The 11,157-nt window shown below is 27.5% G+C and overlaps 4 protein-coding genes across 4 annotated transcripts in view; 3 read left to right on the top strand and 1 right to left on the bottom strand.

Moving 5' to 3' along the window:
- LOC105620650 (tyrosine-protein phosphatase non-receptor type 1) overlaps nucleotides 1-1,992 on the top strand; it is a 17,399-nt gene extending 15,407 nt beyond the window's left edge. The window contains exon 9 of the mRNA XM_012202143.1: nucleotides 1,929-1,992. Coding sequence (XP_012057533.1) covers nucleotides 1,929-1,992 — 64 coding nt within the window. The remainder of the gene's footprint in view (nucleotides 1-1,928) is intronic.
- A 2,030-nt stretch (nucleotides 1,993-4,022) lies between these two features.
- On the top strand, nucleotides 4,023-4,376 carry LOC105620639. Its single transcript, XM_012202131.1, has one exon. The coding sequence runs from the start codon at nucleotides 4,023-4,025 to the stop codon at nucleotides 4,374-4,376; it is 354 nt and encodes a 117-aa protein (XP_012057521.1).
- A 1,901-nt stretch (nucleotides 4,377-6,277) lies between these two features.
- LOC105620627 lies at nucleotides 6,278-6,958 on the bottom strand. The gene is made up of 2 exons (XM_012202120.1): nucleotides 6,845-6,958; nucleotides 6,278-6,757 (listed from the first exon to the last, which is right to left on the bottom strand). The coding sequence occupies exons 1-2, from the start codon at nucleotides 6,956-6,958 to the stop codon at nucleotides 6,278-6,280; spliced, it is 594 nt and encodes a 197-aa protein (XP_012057510.1).
- A 1,273-nt stretch (nucleotides 6,959-8,231) lies between these two features.
- On the top strand, nucleotides 8,232-10,535 carry LOC105623166. The gene is made up of 4 exons (XM_012204569.1): nucleotides 8,232-8,468; nucleotides 8,922-9,074; nucleotides 9,441-9,827; nucleotides 10,227-10,535. The coding sequence occupies exons 1-4, from the start codon at nucleotides 8,232-8,234 to the stop codon at nucleotides 10,533-10,535; spliced, it is 1,086 nt and encodes a 361-aa protein (XP_012059959.1).
- Nucleotides 10,536-11,157: the final 622 nt, after the last annotated feature.

Raw genomic sequence — 11,157 nt, 5'->3', positions numbered from 1 at the left:
ATATATATATATATATATATATATATATATATATATATTTAAAATATATAATATATATAAAATATTGAAAAAAATTTAAAGAAGATTTTTAAAAACAATCGATTAATCGCACAGCGTCGGTAAGGGTAATATCTGTCCCTAACCCATTCTGCATCCTGCACAACTCGAAGTAGTTAATTACATTTACAATGTATCGTTGTAGAGCTATAATGTCGAATGGTATTTTAATGTATAGAAAACTGAATGCATAGTAAAAGAAGAGAAACTGAAATTGGAAACATGTGTGAAAGGAAGAATTGAGTAAAAAAAAGAAAAAGAGAATAGAAATGAAGAGAGGAACGAAGCGAGGAATAAGAAATTGTCTTAATTTGCTGCATAAATTATGAATAAAATTTTACAAATTATTTGAAATTTTATTAAGCACTATATTTTTTATAAATATGATCTCACCAATTTCTTGAACAGTGCAATATATTTATATTTTTTTCTAGGAATATTTTTTTGTTTACAGAAAGCCTGTTCTCTAATATTTATTCGTTACGAATGAGCGTTATTTAGCATATTCTAATATTGGATATCAGATTAGATATTATCTATTCATAAATAGTTAATTGGATTTTAACGATGAACAACGTTAAATCGCTGTAGTCGTTCCTCTCCTTCATCGAAATTTCATTTACACAAATAAATTACACGGATAGACACTGGATGACACATGAAGATTTGCATACAATAAAATTATTTATACAGAAGTAACGAAACGGCAAGATCAATGCTCTCGCAATATGTCAAGCCAATTCGTTCGAAATGATTCCCTCCTGCGAGAATGCTCTTATCGTAGAGGCAGTGATTGGCAGATATTTTACACAACTGGAAGTAGCATTGTGAGAGTAGAATGTTTCACACTATAGATTTTATACATGAATTTAAGACACATATTTCTTACAATTATGTATTTTTCACCGCGAATTTATTTTCAAAATACATTTCTGCGGAGAGTCCGGATTCATGTACTATGGATTCAGGTAATACAGATGTTTTCTTACGAATTATGATGCAAATGTAGTAGATCCCAGACAATCACGACAAAGACATTTCAAATTGTTTAACCTGATATACTTTTTTTGTTTATATGCTCAGAAAAACATAGATTTAATTAGGATTAGCGTGTTTATTATTGTTAAATTGGATAGAAACATTTTGTTTAGTATGATTTGTTTTAATACCCATAACATCCGATGATTTATCAAAAAAATTCAGTGTCTACCAGGAGTTCCATAAAATCTTAATAAAAATCAAAATGTTTTGGATCTGTCTGCATTTATGTTTTATTTGTAAATAACATTCGATTTTGATTTTTAAGGAATGTTGGAAATTGACTCTTGGTACGCATATTATTTTCCAATTAGATTAGTTTCTTGGCAACAATAACAGCTGTACTAATATCAATATAATTAAATGAATATTTTGAGTGTTAGTCTTTGAATTAGTCACGAATCTATTTTTATTATGTAAATTACTGATAGATGGTAATAGTACATCAGTTATTGATATCTTTCTCTATCTCAGAGTTGATTGGATCGTTTATTTCGAAAATTATATAAACATAATATAGATATTAAAATTGCATAAAAGCAATGATGTAATCTTCGTTAATTCTTGATATTGCAGAATTTAAATTACACTTTTTTCGAAATAAACGGCTTGATTCATAATCCTACCTTGCAATCTAGATTTTGAAATTCTTAAATCGTACAGACTCTGACATGTCTTATACACATATGTTCATAAGCGATGCGAATCATACAATCCTGAGATTGTACAATTATCACCTAGCGTAAATTATTTTACATTCGTTTCTCTTCCGTATTTAGTCTTTCATATCCAGCTAAAGCCCGTAGAAATCCTTATCTGATAATTTCTTTCAGATCAAAAAGCGAAACTACCGAAAGCGGCGAATCTGTGCACGAGGAAGCTGAGTCTACCATCTAAATTGAAAGAAAAAAAAACAGAAACCGTCCTTCCATAGAATAATTATCCGTTATGTGCCTTGTCACATTTTAAAGGAAATCATGCTAGACACGAGAATCTGTTTAGTATAATAAAAATACTTAATAAAGAAAAATAAATAAATCAGACTATTTGCTACAGAAATACGATGTACATACATTCGCTTTCGCGAGTTCTCGAGTCCTGGATTATATTTAAGGATGAATGACTCGCGATTTTTGTCCTTTCCTAATTTTTAGTAATTTTAAACTGTAAAAAGTAAGAATTTTTAATTAAGAATAAAAGAATGAAAATAAAAATTAAGCAACAATACATTCATGAAATTTAATATAAGTTCATCACATTCTCCATTTGTTTTATATTAATTAATTCATATATAAATATACTTTATCACAAAATAGAATAAATGCTGAAAATGAATAAATTAAACAAAGATTTACATCGTTATTTTATCGAGGGACCAAAATTTAAACTTTTTTTTTATTGCATTAATAAGAAGAGAACGTATTTTAAACGAATTATTATTCAATATTGATTAGAACAAGATTAAATTTTCATATGCGTTGTGATGTAACAATGTATAATGTGGCTTTAAAGATAGCTCTCTCTCTTATGTCATGCATCATGTGAGAATCTAACCACTGCATCTTGGATAATGAAATATTTCGCAAGAATATGACCTGTATAACGAATTAAAAATAGAAGAAATTATGTGAAATTTATTTTTATTTCGATTAAATTTGCAATAATTGACAATATATTACGATAATAAAATATATGTGTGGTTATTTCAATATTACGCTTTTGATATAGAAGCAATCCTGTATATATACCGACTGTTCTATAATTATTTTGAATAATTATTACTTTTTCGTTATAAAAAAAATATTAGCTAAAAATAAAATATAGTTTTCTAAATTTGTTCTTAATTTTAATAAAGTTAAAAAATACAATAATGTTATAATAAAAAATATAAAGAAAAATGATATAAATTTATCTAAATAAAATACTTTATGAATCAGGAAATACATCGTGGACACAAGCAAGATACTAAATCTAGATAATAAAAAGCCATATTTTAGAACATATCAGCAAAATAACGTCAAAATGATTCTGTCGCTTTGTTTCAATAAGCGTATATTTGCGCGATAATTTTGAGTAATTCTAAATACATGCGCGAATTGACATACTAAATTATCAATATTTTATGCGTAAATAGACAAGCATTGATGGGGTTTCCTTGTAGCAAAGTTAACACCTTCAAGGCCAGCAAAACAAGGAGCATCGTAGTAGGACCCAGGATAGATCATCGATGTGTCATGTCTAGTTGATTTACCAGGTCAGTTATCACCTGTCGTAGAACATCATTATATAATTAGCGTGCTCTGGTTTGACGTCATTGTTTCATATAAATACTGAATGCCCGATCCCGGCCACCATAAACTTGTGAGAGAGTGTCGACGTGCTATTGTACTTTTAAATAAATGCTTTGCATTGAAACGTGTTACTTCCTCTTTTGAGTAACCTAATTTTGAGTGAAAGCGATTATTATTTTTCTTGCTAAATATAATTCAATACTTTCAAGTACAGGATGGTAAATATATTTTTTTCTCAAATTTAAACAGATCATTTCTCATAAATATATGTATATAGTTTTTGTTTCTATTATAAATCTAATGTCTTTCCTATGATTTATGAAAAAAATTTTTGAAAATAAATTTTTTTATTAAAATAAAAAATGATTTAATTCATTCCGAAACTTATTTGAATTATGTATAAAAATTATTAGAAGCAAACCCGTTTTATTTTAACAAATATATATATATATATATATATATATACATACATACATATACTGGGAATATGTAAAGAACATCTACTAAGAATTTTTTAAAAATACGTACGTTTTATTTGAAATTTGAGATATTTTTCCAATATGAACTGTTGATCCACAAATCTTTAGATATCTGTCGATGTTATGGATATAGACACAATTCTTTTTTCTTCTTTAGATGATTGTCACATTCTTCGCATTGCTGTTCATCGCTTGTTCTTACGCATCACCTCTTAGAATGATGAGCATGTATGATTCTCCCATACTTGTTGTGCCGGTTTTTGTTCAAGAACTAGACGATCCTCAAGCTTTAATAAACAAGGAATCGATGTACGCATTAAATGATGATTTTAAAGTTGCGAATATCGCAACCCCCAATATTGAAAAACGCAGTGTAGAAGAAGAAAATGATGATGATCTTGAGATTGCAGCTGGTACCAATGTTCTTCGTCCTCTCTTTGTGTATCGGCAACAGGTCGCGTATCGACAACGTGCCAGGGATGCTGTCCGAGGTAGAGGTAGGCGAATATAAGCGAAAGAAACAAAAACTGATTTAGAGATTTCAACAATTGCAACTTATCTCATTTTGGTATTATTTTGGGAGGATAATACATTCGAGATACTTGGAAACTTATAAAGTCTTAAAAGGTCTAAAGATTTTTAAAGAAATTCTTTAAAGACTTTTAAAGAAGGATTGAAAGAAGATCAAGCAAGAAAAAAAACTTCAAAAAATGAAATTTAAATAAAGATACGCAAAGCCCAAAGAAAGATGGATAAATTATAGAGAAGCTAAGATGGTTTCACATTAAAATGATTCTATTAAATAAAATACGAACATCTATTTTGAAAAATAGCAAGGTGTGATACGAATCTTTTTTAAACAAAACTGATATTTGTAGTTTGCCAGGGCTGTATAAGATAAAGCTTGCTGCTCGCGGATATTTAGAGGTGTGTCGTGTAAGCACAAGAATAAAAACTCAAATTTATAAACAGCGAAGCTCCAATATGAAGACTCGCTCCAATATGAAAATTTCGGGCGCAAATAAAACTGTTTCTTTGTCGACGAAGCTTACCGCCGAGATAAAAAAATATGTGAAGTATAAAAGAATATAGAGAATTGATAACGGAAAGGAAATTTTTTTTAAAAAATGAGTAAACTTTAAAACAGCAGCGAAGAGCATTGAACTTGTTAGTATAATTACGCTAAAAGATTGTGGACGTTATTTCGACGTTATGAAGATTAACGGTATAAATTAACGGGTGTGAACTGATCTTATCGATTCAGAAAGGTTTTTCTTTTTACAACAAACGGAATAATAAGAGCAAAAAATCAAGAAAGCATATAGCTATTTTACGATCATATATGATCTTATAAAAATCCTATAGATTTAAGTCGGATTAAAATTAAACATACAAGAGAGTGAGCTGATTAAAATAATAAACAAAAGAATTAGAGGAAGCGGTATGTACTACTTTATAATTTCTAATGTATTGGGTTGTCCGGAAAGTTCGTGCCGATTTTGAAGGAAAATTGAAACGCAGAAGATTTAAATTTTAGTATACATTTATTAAATTATATAAGTTAGTCGGCACGAACTTTCCGGACAATCCAATAATTAGCGTTTTCTTTTATAATCATAAGTCGATTATTAGTTAAAAATAACATTAATAATTAAAAGCTATCGACCAAAGTTGCCTTATGCAAGCAAATAAATTAATAATATTACTTAATACACTCGAATGGATATTCGAATGTACAATGAAAGTATATTTATGATACGATTTCTTTGAGAATAAATGTTACATACGTAATGAAATAAATATGTGTATGGCATTTTATAAATAAATAAATAGTAGAATATTAATTATATGTTCATTTTACTTCTTATTCCTATCATCATTCTCAAATACATAACATAATAAATTAATATAATAGATACATTTTTATTTTTTAACATAATTATAATTGTTTCTTGTAATATAAACTAAATATAATATAGAAGAGAATGTTTATTAAAATAATAAAATATAAAATTGAGAAAAGAAATTCATAAAATAATAAAAAAAAAATTTATTATTTAATTTCATTCTAAAAATATTCTGAGACTTTATTTTAAAATATGAAACTTTAAAAAAAAGCGCCAGCTCAATTTAATTATTTAAGCATCAACTTTTATTGACAAAAAAGTTATTCTAATTAGAAAACTTTGGAAAAATTGTTTTAGGAGTAATTTCTTTCTTCTCAAGAAACATTTTAGATTTTATTATTTTAATTATAAATTTATAAGATTATTTTTTTACTTTTATTATTAATATATATTTTTCTGTTTTCTCTATCAGGAATATTTGTCATTATTATTTTTTACTTACATAGCTATGCAAATTTAATTTCCTTTCAATGAGAAGAAAAAGAAAAAACTTAGAAACTTCCATTTATTTTCCCGAAAATACAGGATATCTCCAGTAATTACGATAACGTTCCCTTCTATTGTTCGCTCGAATCGATCTTTGATTCGAAAATTCTTTTCGATAATACGGATATGTAGATGGATATCTATCTTCAGCCACACTGAGATCACTCTCGTAATTCAATTTCGACGGAAGAACACTATCGTCATAGTTGTTAAATTTAACATTACTGGAGATCGATGCGAAGTTTGAATAATCTGCGTCACCTTTTTCAGTTTGACGACTTAGACGAGCTGGTAATAAACTAGGATCCAATAAGATATCATGCGACGACAAATCTTCAGATGGTTCTTCTTTACGATCTGCATCATTTTCTTTATCCTCATTGTGTTGCATATCTTTAATATGACTGCTTGAAAAGTCACCAGTTGAAATTGTGAATGCATTTGATGTGTTATTCAAATATAATGAATCCTTCGCGTGTTCTTCAATCTGGGTAAAGTTCTTAACGGGATTTTTAATCAAACGATATTTAGTATTATTCTATACATTCTGCTTCAGAGCTACGTGATTTTTTTTAATATCTCTTACGTCGTGTACATTGTCCCACGAAGTTTCAATCATTGCTGACGATCCAGTGGATGTTGATTCCGCCAAGATCGCGAGAGAATAGAAATTGAAGACAATAACGTTCAAGCGTTCCATTTGAATCACGGATTTTCTGGTACAAAGAGTACAATTTTTAATTGCTGACTAACGATTCAGAAAGTTGAAGCAAGTCTTTTATAGCTTGCTACTCAGGATTCATTGCTAAATTACTTGTTAAACACTATCGATATCGTTAAGAGTTCGCTAATCATAAATACAATATTTTTTCGTTGATCAAACAGTAGTTGTTGTAATATTCAAATGTTCTTGTACGTATTATTTCATAAGCGTTTCATAAATTTATGGAATGTAAGAAATTATATTTAAAACTAAAGATAAATATAATGAATACAAAACAAACAATTTTGACAATTTTCTACAATTTTAATTTTTTATTAAAGTTATTGAAATATAAAAAATAAAATACTAGCACATGTATATTAATCAAAATAGAAAAATCAATATTTTATACAACACGAAAAAATATGAAAAATACAAAATTATAACTCATTTGAATTAATTGCTATATGATTGACAATTATGTTTGTCTATATGATCTTCATGATGCAGCATCCGTGCTACGAAGTTTACCGCAAGGTTGATACTCACGTTTATTAACAGAGAAACGATAATTCTTTCAGCATGTCGTATAAAACCAGTATGATCCGTTATATCTTGACAGAGCTGGAAAATCTTTGGCGAAGCAGTCTCGTTGAAACTACAGGAAGATTATTTTGCAGTTTTATTATCGAGACGACTCATTGGTACGTATTTAATATCAATTTCACATCAATATTTAATATTAATTTTTTAGATTCACTTGAAAATTCCACTTTTTATATAGCAATTAACACATCATATATAAATGTACGAAGAATATACGCTAAATTTTGTGTCATAGATGTGTAATCTATACAAATTTTTTATTTGGAAAGATTATTTATATTTATAAAGTTAATAAGAAATATGAAATATAAAAAGTATATAATTAATTGAACGTAATTTATACTTTTATATTATATTTTATAATTTATAAAATTAAAATTAATTATTAACTTAGAGTTAGTATTAATTATTAATTTAGATAATAGTATGATGAAATATTTAATTTTGACAAATCAATGTATATATATATATATATACGTACATTAATATTTTAAATATTTTTTGTAATAAATAAATTCCTCAAATTAAAATCTCGAGAAAGTAAATTCTATTGTAAATTTTAATCTGTTTAAAGTATACAGCTTTTTAATTGCATTTAAGTCAAAACTTATTAAGCTCGTATTTTTAAAAATGATATCATTGCATTTTATAGCTTGGAAGTATCATGTTTTTTGTGATCTTCGTATTATTCGTGTGCATATCCGATGCGAAACCTATTGATTATGAAGATGTTGCAAATTTGTTACCAACGGAACCTCAGACCACGAATGATACGTTGGCCGCCGTTGTGCGGGATCCGGTAGTGCAAGATGCTGTACAAAATATAGTCGGCAATAGATCCTTAGAAGGCTTGGTGATAAAGAAGAAAATACTTGTTATGCCCGCCACTGAACCTACTAAGGTTTACTCATATTCTGTATATTTTTATATGTATATACAATTAATTATAAATATTGCTCCAACATTTCTGTACATCTGCCTTATTAAAGAATAACAGTATTTAAAAATACAAATGAATATTGCTGCTATTAACGATATACTCGTTAATTATTAGTGTGACTGCTATCATCAGCTTTTATTAATCATAATAAACCAATTCATAGTATGATTCATAATTATGATTCATTTACATAATAGCAGTTTGGAAATGCTAATTAGTTATTAAAAAGAATTACGTAATTTTGTTGTTACAATTATTAATTGTTGCTTTATATTACGCCGATTTATTTTTAGTATAGAGATAAATAATATTTTTAGGAAAATAAAAAAATTTAGCATATGTTTAAATTTTTCATATATTTAAATTTTTCATATATTTTATTACATTATTATTTAAAAGTCAAATTTTTTTAAGGTGGTGTCACAAAGTGAGCAGATTCTTGTCGTTCCCGTGGCGAATTTAGAGGATGTACGGAAAAATATAACAGAAACTGCAAAAACTGATGATTTAATACCTACAGATGTTCAATTTTTTACTGAAAACGATGAAAATGGATACATAAACTCGGTAAAATATGTAAAAATACTATATTGATATTTTATTATCGTATAACATATATTTTTTTAAGTATACGTATATTCCGATAACATGCATGTTTAAGATGTCGTAGGCTGATATTCCATTTTTATATATAAGATCGTCTTAAGATATCATAAATCATTCAAAACTATTAGCATCTTACTACAAGACAGGGTTGAAATAAAAACAGATTACGAATACTGGCCATAAAGATCATCTTAAACATGCGTATTACCTGGGAACTGTAATAAATGAGCGACACTTGTCATGATGTATATTAACTGCCGATGTAATCTATAAAGAAATCATCAAAGAACATGTGATGAATTGACGTAATGTTATATGATCTTCTAGGAAAGTAAAGATCTTTCGTCTTATGCATCACAGTACGACGATTTATACGAAGCATCAACCGAGACATTTAAAAGTACGCGGAAGCCGTTCTTTATCGATAACATATCTCAAGAAATTCCATATCTTATGTCAAACCCGAGCCAGGAAATAATGGCGTCGGAATATCCACCACTCACAATATCGATACCAATCATCGCGTTTCTCGAACCTGCAAAAATTTCTGATGATAAAGTTGACGTGCCAATCTCGGCAGTACCAATGCAAGATGAAATTTTAAAAACTCAATTAGAAAACAGCCATGATGAAGTTCAACAGAATATTCAAAATTACGTCGATGAAAGGAACGTGGATCCTAATAATTGGCGACTTGATCTATCCTCTTCGGAGGTAAATCCATTTTTCTCACAATATTTAAGATAATTTCTTTAAGTTCTTTACTTTAGGAACTATGAAATTTGATAGACAAATGCTTAAAATGTAATTATAAAGAAACTTACTTCAAAGAAAATTACTTCAATTATTATGATTAAATTTATATGCTGTTATATGTATATATGTTAGATGTTATAAAATAATGCTGCAGAAAAAATTAAATCTAAAATTAAATTATAAAAATATTAGTATATCTATATTTTATAGATTATATTTCAAAATTGCAATAAATTATAATCATTATCATCAATACAATTATATCTAATTAAATTAAAATTAGTTACAAACTTTATGTTTAAAGATATAAAGATGAATATATTTAGAGGAAGATTTAAAGATGTTTCTTCATCATAGATGGGAGTATCACCTTCTCTGTATAAGTCGAATACAAAACAGATCAAGTACATGAATGACATTAATTCCGAAAATTCGTTGCCTGTCAAAATGTCTCGTGTCGATATTACACCACTCTTTTGGACTTCGGATGCGGACATTAATTATCCCAAAGATCCACACGATATGGAAGTTGCCGCAAATATTGTTTTTAGACCGTTCTTCAAATACCGACAAGAGGTGCAGCAGAGATCTTATAGAAATCCGGCTTATCAAAGATACAATTCTTACACTTCTTATCCGAGACAAAATTATCGATATAGACTCTGATAATTTCAATGATTATTATTAGTATTTTAACGGTAGTGAATATTCTTATTATCCTATATACTATTAAAATAATTTATCAAGCGTAAATAATTATCTTTCATAATTGTCAAGTTAAATTACATACGTTAATTTAAACTATGTAAAAATACAATTTATTAAATTTATTATTTATTGCGATTTTTATATTTTTAACTCGACTTTAAGTGTCTATAACAAGTCTATAAAGTTTAAATAATAAAATGAATTAGACTAATATTTGAGTTAATAAATATTTATTAATAAAATATCGATAATTGTAACTAAGCAATTATCAAATAGAAAATAAAAAATTAATTAATTAAGATAAATTATACTTTACAATACCTAATTCTACTTTGTCCTTGTTCTTTAATCCCGTTCTTTCTTCCATATCTTTATGCTATATAATATAATATTTAAATGAGCAATCGCATAATTATTCTAGTCTGTTATTATTTTTATTTAACATGCAACTCAGTTATGGGTCACAATCAGATTTAAACCTGACAGACTTGAAGAATTATTCCTCGTCTTTAATTTAATAAAACACGTTTTCTCACCTTACATGGATTCTTCAAAATAGAAAGTGTGTATATATTAAATG

Source organism: Atta cephalotes (genome assembly GCF_000143395.1).
Source record: "Atta cephalotes unplaced genomic scaffold scaffold00002, whole genome shotgun sequence".
In the NCBI taxonomy this organism is placed as follows: Eukaryota; Metazoa; Arthropoda; class Insecta; order Hymenoptera; family Formicidae; genus Atta; species Atta cephalotes.
This window is presented reverse-complemented; position numbering and strand designations above follow the sequence as displayed.